Source organism: Schistocerca cancellata, chromosome 4 (assembly GCF_023864275.1).
Source record: "Schistocerca cancellata isolate TAMUIC-IGC-003103 chromosome 4, iqSchCanc2.1, whole genome shotgun sequence".
In the NCBI taxonomy this organism is placed as follows: domain Eukaryota; kingdom Metazoa; phylum Arthropoda; class Insecta; order Orthoptera; family Acrididae; genus Schistocerca; species Schistocerca cancellata.
This window is the reverse complement of record NC_064629.1, coordinates 768,822,937-768,843,683: the sequence shown is the minus strand read 5'-3', so window position 1 is coordinate 768,843,683 and position 20,747 is coordinate 768,822,937. Positions and strand designations below refer to the sequence as shown.

At 42.3% G+C, this 20,747-nt stretch overlaps 1 protein-coding gene across 1 annotated transcript in view; it reads right to left on the bottom strand.

The window, feature by feature from the left end:
* Positions 1-20,747, bottom strand: part of LOC126183736 (uncharacterized) — a 1,106,726-nt gene that overhangs the window by 393,560 nt on the left and 692,419 nt on the right. Inside the window, exon 4 of the mRNA XM_049925942.1 lies at positions 17,751-17,810. Coding sequence (XP_049781899.1) covers positions 17,751-17,810 — 60 coding nt within the window. The remainder of the gene's footprint in view (positions 1-17,750; positions 17,811-20,747) is intronic.

The window sequence follows — 20,747 nt, the reverse complement described above, 5'->3', positions numbered from 1 at the left end:
GGGGATCTCAAGTTGATTACGTATTTCCAGATTTCCGGAAAGCCTTTTACACCGTTCCTCACAAGCGACTTCTAATCAAGCTGTGGGCCTACGGGGTATCGTCTCAGTTGTGCGACTGGATTCGTGATTTCCTGTCAGAAAGGACGCAGTTCGTAGTAATAGACGGCTAATCATCGAGTAAAACTGAAGTGATATCACGTGTTCCCCAGGGAAGCGTCCTGGGACCTCTGCTGTTCCTGATCTATGTAAATGACCTGGGTGACAAACTAAGCAGCTCTCTTAGGTTGTTCGCTGATGATGCTGTCATTTACCGTCTAGTAAGGTCATCCGAAGACAAGTATCAGTTGCAAAGCGATTTAGAAAAGATTTCTGTATGGTGTGGCAGGTGACAGTTGACGCTAAATAACGAAAAGTGTGAGGTGATCGACATGAGTTCCAAAAGAAATCCGTTGGAATTCGATTACTCGATAAATAGTACAATTCTCAAGGCTGTCAATTCAACTAAGTACGTGGATGTAAAAATTACGAACAACTTCAATTGGACAGACCACATAGATAATATTGTGGAGAAGGCGAGCCAAAGGTTGCGATTCATTGGCAGAACACTTAGAAGATGCAACAAGTCTACTAAAGAGACAGCTTACACTACACTCGTTCGTCCTCTGTTAGAATATTGGTGCGCGGTGTGGGATCCTTACCAGGTGGGATTGACGGAGGACATCGAAAGGGTGCAAAAAAGGGCAGCTCGTTTTGTATTATCACGTAATACGAGAGAGAGTGTGGCAGATGTGATACGCGAGTTGGGATAGAAGTCATTAAAGCAAAGTCGTTTTTCGTCGCGGCGAGATCTATTTACGAAATTTCAGTCACCAACTTTCTTTTCCGAATGCGAAAATATTTTGTTGAGCCCAACCTACATAGGTAGGAATGATCATCAAAGTAAAATAAGAGAGATCAGATCTCGAACAGAAAGGCTTAGGTGTTCGTTTTTCCCGCGCGCTGTTCGGGACTGGAATGGTACGGAGACAGAATGATTGTGGTTCGATGAACCCTCTGCCAAGCACTTAAATGTGAATTGCAGAGTAATCAAGTAGATGTAGATGTAAATGTAGAACACGATACCACAGTTCATCAAGAGTAGTGACTGGCGTATTCTGACGAGCCAGTTGCTCGGTCACTCTTGACCAGACGTTTTCAGTTGGTGAGAGATCTGGAGAATGTACTGGCCAGGGCAGCAGTCGAACATTTTCTGTATCGAGAAAGGCCCTTACAGGTCCTGCAACATGCGGTCGTGCATTATCCTGCTGAAATGTAGGGTTTCGCAGGGATCGAATGAGGGGTAGAGCCACGGGTCGTAACACATCTGAAATGTAACGTCCACTGTTCAAAGTGCCGTCAATGCGAACAAAAGGTGACCGTGACGTGTAACCAATGGCACCCCATACCATCACGCCGGGTGATACGCCAGTATGGCGATGACGAATACACGCTTCCAATGTGCGTTCACCGCGATGTCGCCAAACACGAATGCGACCATCATGATGCTGTAAACAGAAGCTGGATTCATCCGAAAAAATGACGTTTTGCCATTTGTGCACCTAGGTTCGTCGTTGAGTACACCATCGCAGGTGCATCTGTCTGTGATGCAGCGCCAAGTGTAACCGCAGCCATGGTCTCCGAGCTGATAGTCTATGCTGCTGCAAACGTCGTCGAACTGTTCGTGCAGATGGTCCCCATCTGTTGACTCAGGGATCGAGACGTGGCTGCACGATTCGCTACAGCCATGCGGATAAGATGCCTGTCATCTCGACTGCTAGTGATGCGAGGCAGTTGGGATCCAGCACAGCATTCTATATTACCCTCCTGAAACCACCGATTCCATATTCTGCTAACAGTCATTGGATCTCGACCAACGCGAGCAGCAATGTCGCGATACGATAAACTTCAATCACGATAGGCTACAATCCGACCTTTATCAAAGTCGGAAACGTGATGGTACGCATTTCTCCTCTTTACACGAGGCAACACAACAACGTTTCACCAGGCAACGCCGGTCAATTGCTGTTTGTGTATGAGAAATCGGTTGGAAACTTTCCTCATGTCAGCACGTTGTAGGTGCCGGTAGCGACCGGCGCCAACCTTGTGTGAATGCTCGGGAAAGCTAATCATTTGCATATCACAGCATCTTCTTTCTGTCGGTTAAATTTCCTCCTTAGTTTGTGTGTGTTAGGGTGTGTCTTCCAGCGCTTTGCTTCAATGCCCATCGTTAATCTACTGGGAGGGTCTTTTAATCCTAATAGCCACTAAACGGGAAAGATGATCAGCAACTACCTTAAATGTTTGTCTGTATTAAAAAATAACTAAACTAGGTAATATTATACATAACAGCTGGCGTTCCTTTTTCTGTCGTTGAACAGTTGCTTTGTGCCTTGTTCAGTTGTCCCAATGAATGAGCCGCTGGGTGTTTCCTATCCCTGTCATTCATGGTGCGGCAGCTGGCATGTCTCTGCAGCCTGGCGTGGCTGTTCACGTCTGTCGGATCCTCAACGCTCTCGTTGTGCGTAGCTGTAATTGTCCGCTCCGATAGTTGACTGGTCAGCGCGGCGGTCTGTCCCGCCAAGGGGCCGGGTTCGATTCCCGGCTTGGTCGGAGATTTTCTCCGCTCAGGGACTGGGTGTTATGTTGTCCTTATTATCATTTCATCATCATCAGTGGAAGGCAACGGGAAACGACCACTGGAATCACTTCCCTAGACGCTCACGCGCTGGACTTCTCTGACGAGGCTTCATGACATGACCTGCTGCAAGGCAGAATACAAAGTAAAAGTAAGCTGCAGTTAGGCTCGGTCCTGGAAATCTGTATGCCACTCTCCTCGATTGTCGTTATGGTATGTAGGAGACAGACTCAACAGTAAGATGGAGGACAGCCTGAGAGCTGATCCCAGTATACAGTCAGGAAGCCAGTACTTGTACCGTCCAGGAGTGGCAACACAGGCGCCCAGCTCTTAAAAAAAATGTTCAAATGTGTGTGAAATTTTATGGGACTTAACTGCTAAGGTCATCAGTCCCTAAGCTTCCACACTACTTAACCGAAATTATCCTAAGGACAAACATACACACCCATGCCCGAGGGAGGACTCGAACCTCCACCGGGACCAGCGGCACAGTCCATGACTGCAGCGCCTGAGACCGCTCGGCTTATCCCGCGCGGCTCCTGCTCTTAAGCTCACAGATGGGCAGATCGGTTCTTCATTCATGGAAGAGTGACGCGGCCCTCATTTTCAGGTAGTCATGGGTGCGATTTGCAGGAAAACAGCTAGCATATCTGGCTTTTCATTGGTATCAATAATACAGATGGAGTGACCAGCCTCTCAGCATGAGTGAAAGGTAGGCAATGCTTTTATAAAAGTTAATGACGTGATGCCCCCATACTGGTGACAGAATGGGCTCCCGTTTTCCGAACCTGTCAGCGTTCCTGGCTGACCTAGTGTTTAGTTTCAGAGCTTAAGCGTGTTCCCTTAAGCAAAGCTTTTGCGGACTGAATGGCGTTCTCACGCCGACTCTAGGTGTAGTTGCTATATGGAGCCTCATTGACAAAATAGGATTGTCTCTGCCCTGCACTGTAGTCAACATGCTGAATCAGATGTTCCTGAGTCTCTCTCGCTCTCTCTCTCTCCCTCTCTCTCTCTCTCTCTCTCTCTCTCTCTCTCTCTCTCTCTCTCACACACACACACACACACACACACACACACAGTCTGATACAATGAACTCCCTGCTTGTTTGTACTTTACTTTTTCTGAGTGTTTACATTAGTTATGTCATGATGCGTACTTGACGGACGTGCTCCACCTAGCACCGTCCCAGTCACTTTCAGCAAAATTAATTCCTCAATTAACTACTATTCTGCTGTACAACAGTCGGCCGGCGTGGCCGAGTGGTTCTAGGCGCTTCAGTATGGAACCGAGCGACCGCTACGGTCGGAGGTTCGAATCCTGCATCGGGCATGGATTTGTGTAATGTCCTTAGGTTAGTTAGGTTTAAGTAGTTCTAATTTCTAGGGGACTAATGACCTCAGATGTTGTCCCATAGTGCTCAGAGCCATTTGAACCATTTGCTGTGCAACAGACTGACTCCCTGTGCCTGCATGAAATGTATTGGTTATTGTTGTACACTGGCTGACAAAAAAAAACTGAGGAACCCAGAAGACATGGTTGGATTTAGTGTGACTTTCTACATGTACACACCAACGGCAGAAACGTAAATGATTAGATCTGCATTCCTCTGTGACATGTAGCACAGCAACTAGATTGTGTTAGAGTTGTTTGTGTTTAGTGTTGTTATGAGATCTGGTAGGGTATGTAAGGAACGTGAACAGCATCACAGGTTCAGCGGGCACTGTGAAGGTGACAGAAATGCCGTGTACCTGTGTGAGTCAACGTTATCAGCACCTGATAGTGTTTGAAAAGGGTCTCATAGTGGCATCCTATTTGGTGGCAGTCTGACTGAATTGTACAATACCCAATTTTGTGGTGTATACACATGTGACAGTGGCCCGATGTTGGACGGTGTGGTAACATGGTAACTCGTCCCCAAGGCTCCGTTTGACCATGCTTTATTCCGCACCGAACACACTGTAAACACCTCAGATCATCGCCCGCAGCATTGTGAGAGGTCCTGCACCATTGGTCAGAGAGTGAAATTACCGTCCACGCACAGGCTGTCATTAATACGGCAACACTAATGGCTGCATTTGGAGTGGGGACGTCACCAGGAAGCATGGACTGTTGACGAACGGCAACGCATTGTCTTCAGTGATGAATCTCGTTGCTGTACCATACTGGAGACTATCATCGGTGAATATGGCGCCACCTGGGGAGAGGTCCCATTCTTCCAATAATTTTGGAAAGACACAGCGCTATTACCCATGACCTCATGGTGTGGAGAACCATCAAGTATGGCTTCAGGTAACGACTGGTAATGGATGAGGGCACTCGGATGCCACAAAGGACATACTGTCTTCTCATGTGGTTTATTTCGCGCGTCAATCCTGGTGCCATTTCTGAACAGGACAATGCTACCCCGCATGCCTTTACGAACTGCCTGTATGATGTTGAGGTACGCTCGTGGCTACCAAACTTATCTGTCCCTGCAGAACTTGTGTGGCATTAGCTCTGAAATCATCTCTGCCCTAGCGCCGGTATCTAGGAATCAAGGGCACGCTACAACAGTTGTGGAACAGGTTGTCTAAGGTGAGAACACAACGGCTTTAATACATCCTTCTGAGCAGGCAGCGGTGGCGGTGCGGTTCTAGGCACTTCAGTCCGGAACCGCATGACTGCTACGGTCGCAGCTTCGAATCCTGCCTCGGGCATGGATGTGTGTGATGCCCTTAGGTTAGTTACGTTTAAGTAGTTCTAAGTTCTAGGGGACTGATGACCTCATATGTTAAGTCCCGTAGTGCTCAGAGCCATTTGAACATCCTTTTGAACCAAATCAGTCCTTCCATCTATGGGATACTATCTCATACTACTACGGGGGCTCATACTGCCAAGCTCTCTGTAAATAGCTTCACTTACTCTCTCTCAACCTGTGAACATTCATTTCGTTTTTTCCTCCTCTTCTGGAAGTTTCACTTTTTCGTCAGTCCGTATATTTACTATGTAACAAGCAACTTTAAAGGACCAACAGTCTCGTGGTTTTGCTGGTTCGTTAAGTAATTCATTTCCATCTAAATACCTTCTGTTACGCCATACGTCACCAAAAAAAAAGAAAAAAAAAAGAGTTGGGATTGGGAATACCACAAGGTCCATTGATGAAGGCACGTCAGAATCAATAAATACCTTTAATGAATGGTGATAACATTCTGCAGCGAACAGTTGCAATTTTTTGATATACATTTCAGTAAAAACACAGTTACAGGTTTCGAATTCATACATTCATTGTCAGACGGATTGCACGCTTTTATCGAAACACATGGTACTGGTATGCTGCTTTGTAGACGAGTTTTCCATGGATAAAGAAATTTTGTACTTTCAGAACTGTGAAATTGATGGTTGCACTAGAAACTCGTTTTAGAATGCACATTACGTAATCAATGTAGTCCTCGCAGTAGTTTTCGGAGTAATAGCTTAATGTATACAGCCTACTAAGAGACCTTAAGACATAGCTGGAAAATGTACAGGTTCTTAACCTGTTCGCTCAGGTGTTTTCTTGAAGTAATACACTATTGGCTATTAAAACTGCTACACCAAGAAGAAATGCAGATGATAAACGTGTATTCATTGGACAAATATATTATACTATAACTGATATGTGATTACATTTTCACGCAGTTTGGGTGCATTGATCCTGAGAAATCAGTACCCAGAACAACCACCTCTGACCGTAATAAAGGCATTGATACGCCTGGGCATTGAGACAGTCAGAGTTTGCATGGTGTGTACAGGTACAGCTGCCCAAGCAGCTTCAACACGATACTACAGTTCATCAAGAGTAGTGACTGGCGTATTGTGACGAGCCAGTTGCTCGGCCACCATTGACCAGACGTTTTCAGTTGGTGAGAAATCTGGAAGATGTGCTGGTCAGGGCAGCAGTCGAACATTTTCTGTATCCAGAAAGGCCCGTTCAGGACCTGCAACATGCTGTCGTGTATTATCCTACTGAAATGTACGGTTTCGCAAGGATCGAATGAAGGGTAGAGCCACGGGTCGTAACACATCTGAAATGTAACGTCCACTGTTCAAAGTGCCGCCAATGTGAACAAGAGCTGACCGAGATGTGTAACCAATGACACCCCATACCATCACGCCGGGTGATACGCCAGTATGGTGATGACGAATACACGCTTCCAATGTGCGTTCATTGCGATGTCGCCAAACACGGATGCGACCATCATGATGCTGTAAACAGAAGGTGGATTCATCCGAAAAAATGACGTTTTGCCATTCGTGCATCCGGGTTCGTCGTTGAGTACACCATCGTAGGCGCTCTTGTCTGTGACAAGGGTAACCACAGCCATGGTCTCCGAGCTGATAGTCTATGGTGATGCAAACGTCGTCGAACTGTTCGTGCAGATGGTTGTTGTCTTGCAAACGTCTCCATCTGTTGACTCAAGGATCGAGACGTGGCTGCACGATCCGTTACAGCCATGCGGATAAGATGCCTGTCATCTCGACTGCTAGTGATACGAGGCAGTTGGGATCCAGCACAGCGTTCCGTATTACCCTCCTGAACCCACCGATTCCATATTCTGCTAACAGTCATTGGATCTCGACCAACGTGACCAGCAATGCCGCGATTCGATAAACCGCAATCGCGATAGGCTACAATCCGACCTTTATCAAAGTCGGAAACGTGATGGTACGCATTTATCCTCCTTACACGAGGCATCACAACAACGTTTCACCAGGCAACGCCGGTAAACTGCTGTTTGTGTATGAGAAATGGGTTAGAAACTTTTCTCATGTCAGCACGCTGTATGTGTCGCCACCGGCGCCAACCTTGTGTGAATGCTCTGAAAAGCTAATCATTTGCATATCGCAGCATCTTCTTCCTGTCGGTTAAATTTCGTGTCTGTAGCACGTCATCTTAGTGGTGTTCCAATTTTAATGGCCAGTGTGTATGTCGTCTACGACAAGATAATTCAAGGAAAATACATTCCATGTTAGTAATCTCTTGAAAGACTTAACATACATGAAGCGAATGTGAGTGATGTAGTTTAGAAATTCATTCATGTCAAAATTAAAAGCAAAATTTTTCGTCTATGGACCTAAATAAAACAAATGAAGTGATTATTGATTTCTTTGATCTGGATATTGCTGGCGAGATCTTCACTTCATGATCAACCAAAACGTAAGGACGACCTAGATAAAGTTACATATTAATTACTCATGGACACGAAAGTAAGTGCGGAGTATGTTACTAGAAGCGCCCAGTCGTCCACAGAAAGTTTGACGCCACAAGGCGTCAGATCAGCATGAGTATAGCGCCAAATGAGGTTCAGCCCGCAACCCGAGGCAGTTCAAGGAACGGGAATCGACAGTGAGTGCAGTCACCGAGCAATTTCGATCCACTGTAGTGGTGTTCTCCAATACATGGCCTGGAGACCAAATTCGGATGACGTTACAAAAGGAAGAATCGTCGAGAATCAGGAAAGTCGAGGTATGACGAGGGTAGCCAGGGAATGTGATAAGGCTCACAGCATTGTTTCACGTGCTTAGGGAGCGTTACGCACCACAGGAACTGCTGTCCGAAGGAAAGGGGTAGTCGATCAAGTTAAGCTACGGCATTACATGACCGCTGCACTGTGCAGTAGGCAAGAAGGGACCCACATAAAACACAGGGTGAAATTGCAGCTACATTTAACTGGACTGGAAGGCACGCAATCTCACGTTTCACAGTGGCACGGCGACTGCATGCTGTGGTCTCTCTGTACGACGACTAGTATGTTGCGTTCCGTTGACACCCGTACATCGGCAGCGTCGTTTGCGATGGTGCCAAGAGCACTGGGACTGGATCAGCGAAGAGCGGGGTCGAGTATTCTTCTCGGATGGGAGCAGATTCAGTCTGAGTGGTGATTCTGGACGTACCGCTACATCGCGAGAGATGGGAGAACGTAATGCACCCAGGAACACTGTTGAACATTATCGTTTTGATGGTCCAAGTTCTATGGTGTGTGTATGCATAATGCTGCACGGGCGTACTGACTTACAAAACACTGAACACGATATAGTCACCGGTCAACTTTATTGTGAAATCGTACTCCTCTTTGCGCGTCTTTTCAGGGGTGCTTTCAGCCTTGACTTAATTTTTATCGAAGACATTGAATGACCGCATCGAAGAGCGCAGCTGGAGCAGATCTTGTAACGAGAGGATATTTAGCGAATGAACTGCTCTGCTCGTTTCCCCGTCTTAAATCCCACTTTTCTTTCAACAAAATTGTAATTTGTATTCGTCTCATTGTGTACTTCTTTCAGTTACCTTCTGTACCATAGCATTTCTTTGTTTGTATAGTCGACGTTTTATCAAGCTATGTTACTTGGCAATGACACATTGTGCAAAAGTTACTTTCGGCCTTACGTTTGGCACACCAGCGTATTTTGCTCATGTTTTGCTGTATGAAAATACTCGATTTCCGTAAATGGTTTCTTGATCCAGTAGTAATATACTTGGTAGCCATTCTTGTTCATTATTTAACTTCTTAACAAAATAAAATGGTAACAAAAATGACAGGGAGAGATTTTCGACGTACGTTAATAGAGACCCAAATGTGAAACTGTAATGTCTTGCAGCCTTGTCTTGTTTATATTTATGCGCTACCGAACTATATGTGGACCAAACTGACATTCGTACTGCAGTGTTATAAAATAATAGTGCATTTGTCTAAAGGAACCATATGAATTTTAAAATCCAATAAATGAAATTAGTCAGCTGCATTTGTAAAGAGTTACACTAAAATAATTGCAATGAATCTTTTCACTTACCTCTTTCGCTTGTTGCTGATATCATTATTATTTTTCGAATGCAGAAATATGCAGACAGTCGTGAGGTGCATAATTAAGCTACATTTGCTATCCCCATAAAGCTGCATCAGTTGTCTTTTCAATTATAGCTATGACAATTATTTTGAAAAAACCTTGCACGAACAAATGATAAGAATGAGGAAAACTCCGCAGGAACGTATACTGCAAAGAAATTGCAAGCAACGAAGATTCATCAGAGAGAAGTTTTCAGGGAAGAGTGGTAGTAGAAGTGGAAGAAGAATACTTGGAATAGTAGATGGCAATAACAGCGGAAGGGGTACCAACGGAATAAGGAAGAGGCACAGAAGAGACGGACCTGCAGATACCTGGCGTGAATAAGATGCATAAAACAATATGGTGAAGCGATTCTTCTTAAAGTTGGTCAGTCGGTGACAAAGTGGATGAAACTGCAGACTGAATACTATTAGGAGGGCCTAGATGACAGCAAGAGTGTCATGCGTTTTTGCCGTCTGGATTCAATAAATGTTTTACAGTACTGAGAATGTTACGCACCCGTCTACGAACTATGATATATTTACCACAGCTTGCTTAGGGACTACGTTATTCCATTATTCAGTGCTATAAAACAAAGAGACCAAGCAATACATTCAATACTAGGTATACAACTAGGTAAATATTTATATTGTCCTGTAGTAGCACATAAGTTCAAAACTTCTATGCCATCAGGCGTCGTCAAAAGTAAAACGTTAGGCGCAAACATGCATTGTCAAACATAAATCTCTTCTTTGATCGTTTCATGTTGCTTCATCATACTCTCACGAGGCTCAGTTGTAAACTAAAGGTGGCTCCTTGCACCTACCAAAGGCAGTACTAGCCTATAATGATTGTATCACAGCCCCTAACGATACCCTTGCCTATAGTAAAAACTTGGAACCATAAATGTCAAGTTCTACAAAAAATAAAAATCAATACTACACCTATGTAGCAATGTGTGCATCTATGTAGCATGAGCAACAGAAAATATGGAACCCAACGCTGCTAATAAGAATAAGTTGGTGATTGCTTGTCGGTGGGAACGTTGCTACGGTGGGGCCAGAACTGACCCTTGAACACTTCTGTCTTCTCATTTAATATGCTGACGAATGCCCTCTCTTCAGGCGCAAAAAATCTCAGCTTCCTCTAAATTTCATAGAAACCACCCTTTATTCTCAAGTGCAGTACACTCTTACTGTCGGCAATGTTAGCACACTAAGCCCGCCCGGTTGGCCCTACGGTCTAACGCACGGCTTTCCGGGCGGGAAGGAGCGCCCGGTCCCCGGCACGAATCCGCCCGGCGGATTTGTGTCTATGTCCGGTGAACCGTCCCGTCTGTGGATGGTTTTTAGGCGGTTTTCCATCTGCCTCGGCGAATGCGGGCTGATTCCCGTTATTCCACCTCAGTTACACTACGTCGGCGATCACTGTGCAAAAAAGTTCTCCAAGTACGCGTACACCACCATTACTCTACCACCCAAACATAGGGGTTACACTCGTCTGGTTTGAGACGTTCCCTGGGGGATCCACCGGGGGCCTAACCGCACAATAACCCTGGGTTCGGTGTGGGGCGGCGGAGGGGTGAAGTGGACTGTGGTAGTCGTCGTGGGGTTGTGGACCACTGCGGCTGCGTCGGGGACGGAGCCTCTCCGTCGTTTCTAGGTCCACGGTTAACATACAACACAATACCCCACGAAAGCTGCTTACTCTTGAGGCCCTTCGCGACCGCCAATCTCTGTATTATTAAGCTCCTTAAATCATAATTTAAAATTTCGTCCTGTTTGCGCTAAGAACTTAATTTCACAATCCAGACAATTTATTTTATAAATGCCTGCTTCTTTTCCTATCCAGATCTCCCCTGTGCCACTTTCATGCTTCAGCCTCTGCTGTCCATCCTGAATTCAGTTTTAACCCCTTTGTTGTTAAGTACCCTTGCCAATTTTAATGAGATAATTCTCTACTATTGTAAGACTCTATATTTCTGTCGATCTTTCTCATTTTGTTGGTTCCTGTGCCCTATCCCTGCATCAATATTATATATTAAATACGCATCACAACCATTGTTTAGAGCTATTGGGCTAAGTGTTTTAATTTTTTCATCCTTGTTCCTTGTGCACAGCACTTTTGAAGGATGCTAATATATGTCTACTGGGGTTGAATGGATTCTTATGAGTTACTGTACCTGTAAAAATGGATTTCCTAAATATTTCTATCTCAAACTTATTAGTCTTTTTCTCAGTCATCAAATGAAGGTAATTTAAAAATATTTGTTGCTCATGGTCTTCTATAAATACTGTGTTCTTATACATTTCGTTAAGGTCACTCGTCAGGTTATTTAATTTCTGCCTCAGAACCTCAATTCACTATAAGTACATCGTCATCGTATACTTTAGCTCTGTACATAACATTTTCCTTTAAAAAAGCTGTTTCATATGTGTTTAAGAAAAAGTTTTACGTCTGCCCCGATAATGCACAAATTTCATATGCGTTCTAGAGCAAGTCTGATATTTGTCTGCTAATGCACAAAGCCCTCTGCTAAACGATTTTCCTGTGCGTAAAACATTCTATTAAACTTAAAATAGTTGAACGAGAAGACAACGTTTAATAGTCCTATAAATTCGTAAATTTCAGCATCAAATATTTTGCCATGCTCACGTAAGTTGTTTTCTATGCCTATTGTTTCCTCAACTGGCACATATACATACAGATTACTTACATCTAATGAAGCCAATCTTGCACCTGCGATGAACTGCACTCTTATGTCATTTGTGGCACCTTTATACTACTGTTAAACGAGAATGTTCCAATATAACGAAGCGTCTCACTTAACCGTTTAATTAATTTTTCTCCTGGCCCCGTGCTGCCATCGGGTCTTCTATTTCTATTTTAGTAAACAATAACTAATTTTCTATTAAGCGTTTCCTAATCTCTACTTGAAACCTACTGGTACAGACAAATTTAGCTTCTACGATTCCATTTTCGAAAAACGACCTACTGACTATCAAAGTAATCATCTCGTTTCATAATGATAGCAAAGTTCCATCTGGTCTCTTTCAACACCAACGGTACATTTTCTTTCAGCTCCCGATTAACTTTCTTCAAACCTTGGGTTTCTCTTCTCACCGTCCTGATTGATAATTCAACTGATTATTCACTTTTAATTACTTCGTTTGCCTTATATGCTAAATTACATTGTGCCTCTCTCGACATGTTTCAATTATCTGCATTAGTTTCGGTTGTTGTTAGATTATATGTTATGTATGAGGCGGAACTATGAGCCTCATGGAAAAAGGGTGAACCGGCGGAGTCACGCAGTTTGACTCTTAGTCTGATCACGAGGTGTGGCCATTAATTGCACGCGTTGATCACGTAGGCTGACGTGAGAATCAATGAACTATACTTGACGGGATGTTCTGGAACATCTTAGGTGATTAGAAAGTTAGTAGACAGGAATACCAGTAAATACTTAACATTAATTCAGCATCAGCGCTGAATTTCGATCTTGACTTTGTACAATAATATTTACAAGTGCAGTTATAGAGTGAACTGCGAATACTTCTTTACAATTCTGATTGCATCACACATATGGATCAATTGTCAATGCTTAAAGTGTATGTGGCGTCTGGGTAGGTCGTAGCTACTCTTAGCTGAAGGCTATGCTAACTATTGTCTCTGCAAATGAGATCTCTGAAGCTATAACAAGTGAACCATTCCTAATAAAGTCGGCTGTAGAACAGGGCAGTGCGCTAGCTTGTCTCGTAAGACCAGCCGAGTGGCGGCGCTCGGTCTGCTAGCGTCGACAGTAGCGACTCGCGGGTCCGATGTGTACTGACGGACCGCGGCCGATTTGAAGCCTACAACCTAGCAAGTGTGGTGCCTTGCGGTGAAACCACATTATGGATGTTTTTGTAATTTCTATAGGCGGAACATTGTGTTTCCGGTCTTTATATGGAAGAGCTACTTCCTCCTTAGAGAGCTCTACGTCAGTATTGTTTTTTATCCTTGGATAAGCGGTTTTATTGCTCATGTTATACTCAAACGCCACATTTTTAAACTTACCATAATAAAAGACGAAGTCTTTTAACTTCTTTTCATGTGTCTAAATTATATTCTGTTCGGTTTAGGAACTAAAACAATTCAGCGATGTCCTCCTTGAGAAACATCCAGCAATTTATTCTAATTAGCAGCGTTAGGATTGATATTTTCTGTTGCTCCTTCTGTATGGATTCAAGCAATACAAAACAAGTGTAGCATTAGATTTAGACTTTGCTGGGACTTGACATTTAACGTTCAAGGATTTGACGAAAGATAGTAGCATCGTTGGGGCCTATGATACACGCGTTATATGATAATGCTATCTTTGGTAGGTGGAGGCAACAGCCTTTAGGTTACAACTGAACTTTGTGAGAGTATGACGCGCTAACTGGAGGACTTCAGGGAAGAGTTTAACGCTACACACATCATGTTTTCTGCTGTGTTTTACTTCTGACGGCTCCCATTGTTAGAGAAGCTTTGAGGTATGTTGTACTGAAGAACGATAAAAATATTTACGTAGTTAACAGTATGTGTAATCTTGGGATGTATTTACTTGTTTCCTTGTCTTATGGAACTTAATAATAGGATAACCTAGTCCCGAAATATTTTGTGGTAAACATATAACACGTTTGACAGATGGTGCAGAACAATCTCAGAACTGATTCATGAGACAGTTGTGCGATGGTGTCACAGATAAAAAGTCATATAGATAATCTCACAAACTATAGCACTGATTCGGTGGTCAGTAGATACTCCAATAACGCCCCCGTCACACCTGGAGAATGACCACAGAATGTAAGTAACTTTTACTTTAGTAGTCGGCTTATTATCATAATGTACTTCTTGTGTTATTATACACTGTCTTTCGAGAAAACTACAGTACTAATAATGGTACGTGCAACTGGAATGAGTTTTACAGCACAGTCTGCCGCATTATGTAGTGTTGTTTTGTGGCCTACAGATGTATCCGTACATGGAGAGCGGGATTTCCGTGAGTCTTTCGCTCTCTGGAATTGTTTATTTATTTCAGTTCTCCAATGTCCCCCTCATCACCCAGTCTAAGATAAGGCTCTACAGCAGTGGCGAAGCGTACATTTTTTCTAGGGTTGCCTGAGAATTACGAATTTCGAAAAAACAAAAGAATCTTAAAACAAAAACTTATAAAACACTTCAAAAATAACTTAGTTACATATTTCTACTAAGACTGAAACTCCTACGGAATTTGTAGTATATATATGCATATAATATTAAACGGCTACACAATAATAAAAACATAACGCATAGTAACTCACCGTTACATCTTTTTCTAAATTAGTTCCATCCTCCTATCCTTTTTCTAGGCGTAAACATCGATAACACGAGACATGAACTCCTGCTGTTTGGTTGAAGATTTCACATACCCCTTCTCTACAGCCAAAATCGCCAAGTTTGACAGTCTGTCATTTGTCATTGTGTTGCAAAGATAGGTTTTAACGCATTTAATGTACTCATGCTTCTATCGCAAGACGATGTGGTTGCTGGAATTGCAAGAACCAGTTACAGTAATTTCAGACATTCAGAGGCCACGTTTTTTAAATCACTGTTTATAATGGATTTACGGAGGTCCTGAGGCTGTACTAGTTTATCCTCACTTTAGTAAATAAACGTAACTTCCCCTTTCAGTTTTTCACAGTCGAAGAAAGGATATATTTTAAGTAGTTTTTCGGCTTCATTCATCTGGAAATTGTTTGCGCTACTATTGCCTGAGTAGTTTTTCTCATTTACAAGTTCTGCAAAATCTGTTTCATGAAACTGCTGGAATCTGGTTTCCATGTTTACTACTACTGTTACAATTAATTCGAATCCTAACCTTCTCAGTTCCTGAATACTTGCTTCTGTTTCATTAAAATTAATTTTAGATACTCCTGCTGAAATTATAAGCCACCTAGGTTCCATCGTGCATTTCAGAATAATTTACTCGTATATCAGTCTTTCAACAGCCTTAATGCAGTTTTAAATTTCAAGCTTACACCGTTTTATGTCCATAGTTTTACTTTGCAAAATTCAAAGAAGATACTTGTATGCAGGGAAATCGAGATGTACAGCACCAGTAGAAAAAGAAAAGTTTGATCATTCAGTATACTGTTTAGTCTAACTACCTGATGTAAAGAATTATCACCGCAACCTTCATTGTTTATCACATCATTAAATGCTGCTCTCAGGTCTGTATAGTAAAGAATAATGGTTTGTACAGAACGTGAATGAAAATTTCACCTTGTTTCGCAATTGCTTGGTAGTTTAAACCCCTTCTCCTTCAGAAACTCACTTCTTTAACTGGAACAGCTAAGAAATGCGTGAAATCCTAATAGACTTTCCACAAAAATTCTTGCTCGCGTAACTTATTCACAATCATAGATGAGAACGAGGTTCAACTGAAATGCGTAGCAATGGATAAAGAGAGCATGAGGATATGCTTGTTTCATAATGGAATCGACACCATAATTTTTTCTGCCGTTGCGATACAAATTTGTTTTCATCAGTATTTCAACTGATTAGAACGTCCAACAAAACAGTGGCTATGCCTGTGCACTCCGGCAACTGGATAAAACCCTACGAATCTTTTTTGTATTTCTCCTGATTCGTTATTTGCAAAACGAAAACTTGCAGTCGTTTGACCTCTATTTGAGACATTCGTTGTATCGTCAGCTTCTACTGGTATAAAAGGACTATTTTTAACCTCACTTGAAATTTGTTCTTCAACAACATCCGTATACAAACTATTAATTCGATCTGTTTGTCTGCCTTTAAATCTCCATCAGATGCTAAATGATTTATCATATATTGTTCTTCTTCTGTCACGAAATCCAAAAGTTCTAAATAATTTCCTGTATTTACTGACACCTCAGATTCGTCATGACCACGAAGAGCTAACTCTTGCCGAGTTAAAAAACAGATAGTCGAAATAAGTCTCTTAATTATGTATTTAACAGCTTCCAAAAGGAAATTTTGAAGATTCTTTTCGCCTACTCCCCACTTACGCTATTCGAAACCTTCATTACCCATTCTAAACACTAGACAGTAAAAAAAAAAAAAAAAGTTTGTTCCTTACAACGCTACCACTTAACCACGGTTTTTAATTGTACCATTGTGTTTGGAAATGTCTTACAAATATTCCATAAGATTTTTTTAAATAGAGAGATTGGGCGTCGGCTTTTGTTATTTCACCAGTAGTTTATCTTCTAACGAAAGACGGTGGAAGAACACAGGGTTTTCGGTTAAAAAATTCAGTTGATCTTGTGATGAAATAAACGCGTCTGTGGCAGTTTGAGGTAGTCTGCAATACCACACGCTACAAGATAATTATTTAAATATTAGACAACTTACAGTTTTCCTTTCGACAACACAATGACAAGACGAACTGACGATGACACCTCACACGTGACAGGGCACAACGAAATATACTTCACTACACTGCTTACTATATTTTAACTACAAAATTCATGTTCCAGGTTTCACCATAAACACGTCTGCTGTTGATATGAAAACCTACACACACGCTAAGGAACTACCGAACTTTGAAATAAGTAAGGCTATTAATTTTCAATCCGAGGGAAAATGAAAATACATGGGCTAGTTCCCGTCATCTTGCAACAACATCCAATGATGCATTCACATTTGTTCCCTATGAATTATGAATATCTTCTTGTTCTTTGTGTTTTAAATAAACATTTAAATTAAGAGTTAAAGGTTTCTCATTCTGCCCAACTTCCTGGTAGTATGCTAGACGATGCGAAGTAGAGCTATTTTTTAGGGAACTACTGAATGACTTGTCATTCCACTTACGCGTGTGTCCACCTGCTGGCGAGAATTAGAAGCAAATCAAACGCCAGCTTTTAAAAACCGTATGCACGCTGTAGAAACCTCAGTCCACCTATTAAAAGAAATGGGGTTACTGCGCACGCTCGCAACATACACGGATATCCGATCTGCTATTGGTTACGAAGCTAGAGTAGTGGTGGATTATACCGGCAGGTGCATATACGAAGTTCAAACGTATAATATTTTAAAACATTTGCAAGGGTATATGATCATATCGGATTAAATTCAGATTGGACGAATTACTTTGGTAGTTTTTGGGTATGCTCAGCCTTAGACTTAATGGATGCTTCGCCACTGTTCTACAGCGTAAATCCAATAAATATTTATAATCTTGTATACTTACCCTCAGCAACGAAATGCTCTCCGGGCCACACTTGTCTCCTCTTTCTTTTCTCGTCATCCTCTGTAAACAGAAAACAAAACGGAATTCAAATTGGTTATTAATAATTTGTGAAGTCCTCAGTAATAATTATCAGTTTAAAAAAAAAGAAATGGCATGTCAAGGTACAATACTAAATGGCCGCACACCCTGACGCCGGCTTTGATCAAAAACAAATTTTTGCGTTACCCGTAGTACGACGGCATTTTGGGTCCTATGACACCATGTCTGAAGGCCCAATGTAATTACAACCGGTTCTGTCACGTTTTAAGTATATATATAGCTGATAAGGCAATTTCATTTCCTGCAGAACTTAATAATAGAAATCATAAATAACGTAAATCGAAAATACAATTTCACCAGAGTGTGGTAATACACTGTCCAGTCACATTAATGTGACCACCTGCTAAAAGCCTGAATAACCACCAGTTGTAGCGCAGACTGCTGCGAGATGTGTAGGAAGAAAGTGAGTGAGGTGCCAGAAGTTACCATAAGTGATACTGAGCCATGCCACTCCAGTGCAATGACCAACTGCACTAGGTTTCTCGCTAGACGATCAATGGCATGTACAGTCGTGGACAAAACGAGCGAGACCCCTCGCCTTTTCGTTTTGCTGATCCGCACAGCTCTGAAGTCTGCTACACAGCATAACAGGTAAGGCGACGAAGTGCTTCCAACTTACTATGCACAGGCGTGAAATTGACAAACTATCCGAACTTTGTCAGACTGTTTTCAATCATGTGTAAGACTATATTAATGCTGATTAGTGTGTTAAACACAACACGTAAATGAAAGATAAAGAAGAAACGCTAATTAGTATGAACTGAACTAATAAAAATGTATTTCAGCTTATCGAGATAACATAACTGTTTTAGTAAGACAAAGTAACCCAGATCGTTACGAATTAGCAAAACATTATGCGCATTCGGCCGCGAAACGGTCTGTGTCAACGTTCAGACCAGTCATACTGGATTACCGTTGCTGACCTACCATGAAAAATGGTTCAAATGGCTCTGAGCACTATGGGACTCAACTGCTGAGGTCCTTAGTCCCCTAGAACTGAGAACTAGTTAAACCTAACTAACCTAAGGACATCACAAACATCCATGCCCGAGGCAGGATTCGAACCTGCGACCATAGCGGTCCTGCGGTTCCAAACTGCAGCACCTTTAAACGCACGGCCACTTCGGCCGGCCCTACCATGAAAGTGTGCAAATGCGGTAAGATTCATAACGAAATTCAGTTAAAAATCATTCAAGTCAAGTCAGTTAAGCGGAAAAAGTAGGCAGTAACAAGTATGACATTCTGCAAGATTTTCATATTTACATCCACAGGGCGCCGGTACAGAAAAAAGGTAGCAATAAAACGTATTGGGGGCGCGAGAATTTCTTTAAATTGCTTTAGTGATAGTCTATTTGCCTCCATCGGGATTAGAACCGAAAACAAACCAGACCTCCCTTGCAGTAGCAAACACCTTTCACTATGCTAGCAGACAACCCAGCCAACAGCCCTCTATTATTACCCCAGACACGAATAAGCCGGCAATTTCGGAATGCAAATGGCAAAATGATCTGCAGTTTCTGTTTCATAGAGCTTTCTGGACTCAAAAAACTAGAATTTTCTACCTGTATGTTACTGCTTATGTGACAATCATTTGGGAAGTTTATCGAAATAACAAAATACTGTTATTAGCGAGTAAATTTAGTAGGTTAATTCTGCACCACCCCATGAAATAAACGGCTACATAGCTGCCAAACGTATTCTACAATATTTCGTATTCTCCATTAGACTCGCCACAGCCAGAAAACGTTCATTAGCCGAAGTGTTTCTTAAGCTAGCTAACAATGGGAATGCTCGCACTTCTAAAACGCGGTGGCGTTAATACTGGGATCTGAATTACCACGTTTATGAGCAAATGGATTTTATTTGCATACCTGTAAACGTGATTTGGATCGAAAGCGTAGCAACGATTAATATGCTGATGTATCGACTGCAACTAGAACGTTTCGAATAAAGAGTAGGGGGAATTATTTATGCGTCCTCATCTTTAATAACTGTTGTAGCTATTTTCGTTGTTAGTATTTCGTCACCTAAATCGGTAAAAATGGAACCATACTAGTATTACTTTCTTGAGCGTCTATCTGTCTACCCAACCCTTAAAACCAGTTTACCTCGAGTACGGGTAGACATAATAAGCGGAAATGTATCGCACCTCCTGCGGCATACGGTTCCTTGGTGGTGTAAAAAAGTGAGCTTCTATGTCAACGAAATCTAAAGATACAGCCGTTTATGTAAAGAAAATTTACGCGGAAGGTCAAAAATGGCTCTAAGAACTATGCGACCAAACTGCTTAGGTCATCAGTCCGCTAGACCTAGAACTACTTAAACCACCCTAACCTAACACACATCCATGCCTGGGGAAGGATTCGAACTGACGGCGAAAGAAACCGCGTGGTCCGCGATATGAAGCCATTGAACGCACAGCTAACCCGCGCCGGCAAGCTGTTAATATCATCTGGTGTTGCTAAAAAGCTATTCACTTGTGGTGAATGATTTTCTGCGCAGTTCATTTAAGATAGAATAACTAAAATACATTTGATGTTATGGAAGAGGAAGGACACCTAATTCATTTCCCATTGTCTTTATTTATGATGTTAGATTCACAATCTGAGTATACGTACTATCCATAACCACAATTTATCGCCGAGTCATAGTCACAGATACACGAATACAACACATTGGCTTATACTTGAGGTATTTCGTTTCCCACGAAGTGGTGGCAGACGATGCTGTGGCGTCTTAGAACCGCGAGCTTTATCTCAGCACATCAGCTGAGCGAACGTTTTCTTCCTGCTGCTAGTCTAAAGGACAATGGCAACACCGTAGAATACGTTTGACAACTGTGTGATCATCGATTTACGTCCTTGAATGGTTCATAATTATGTTAGTAAATCCACTCGA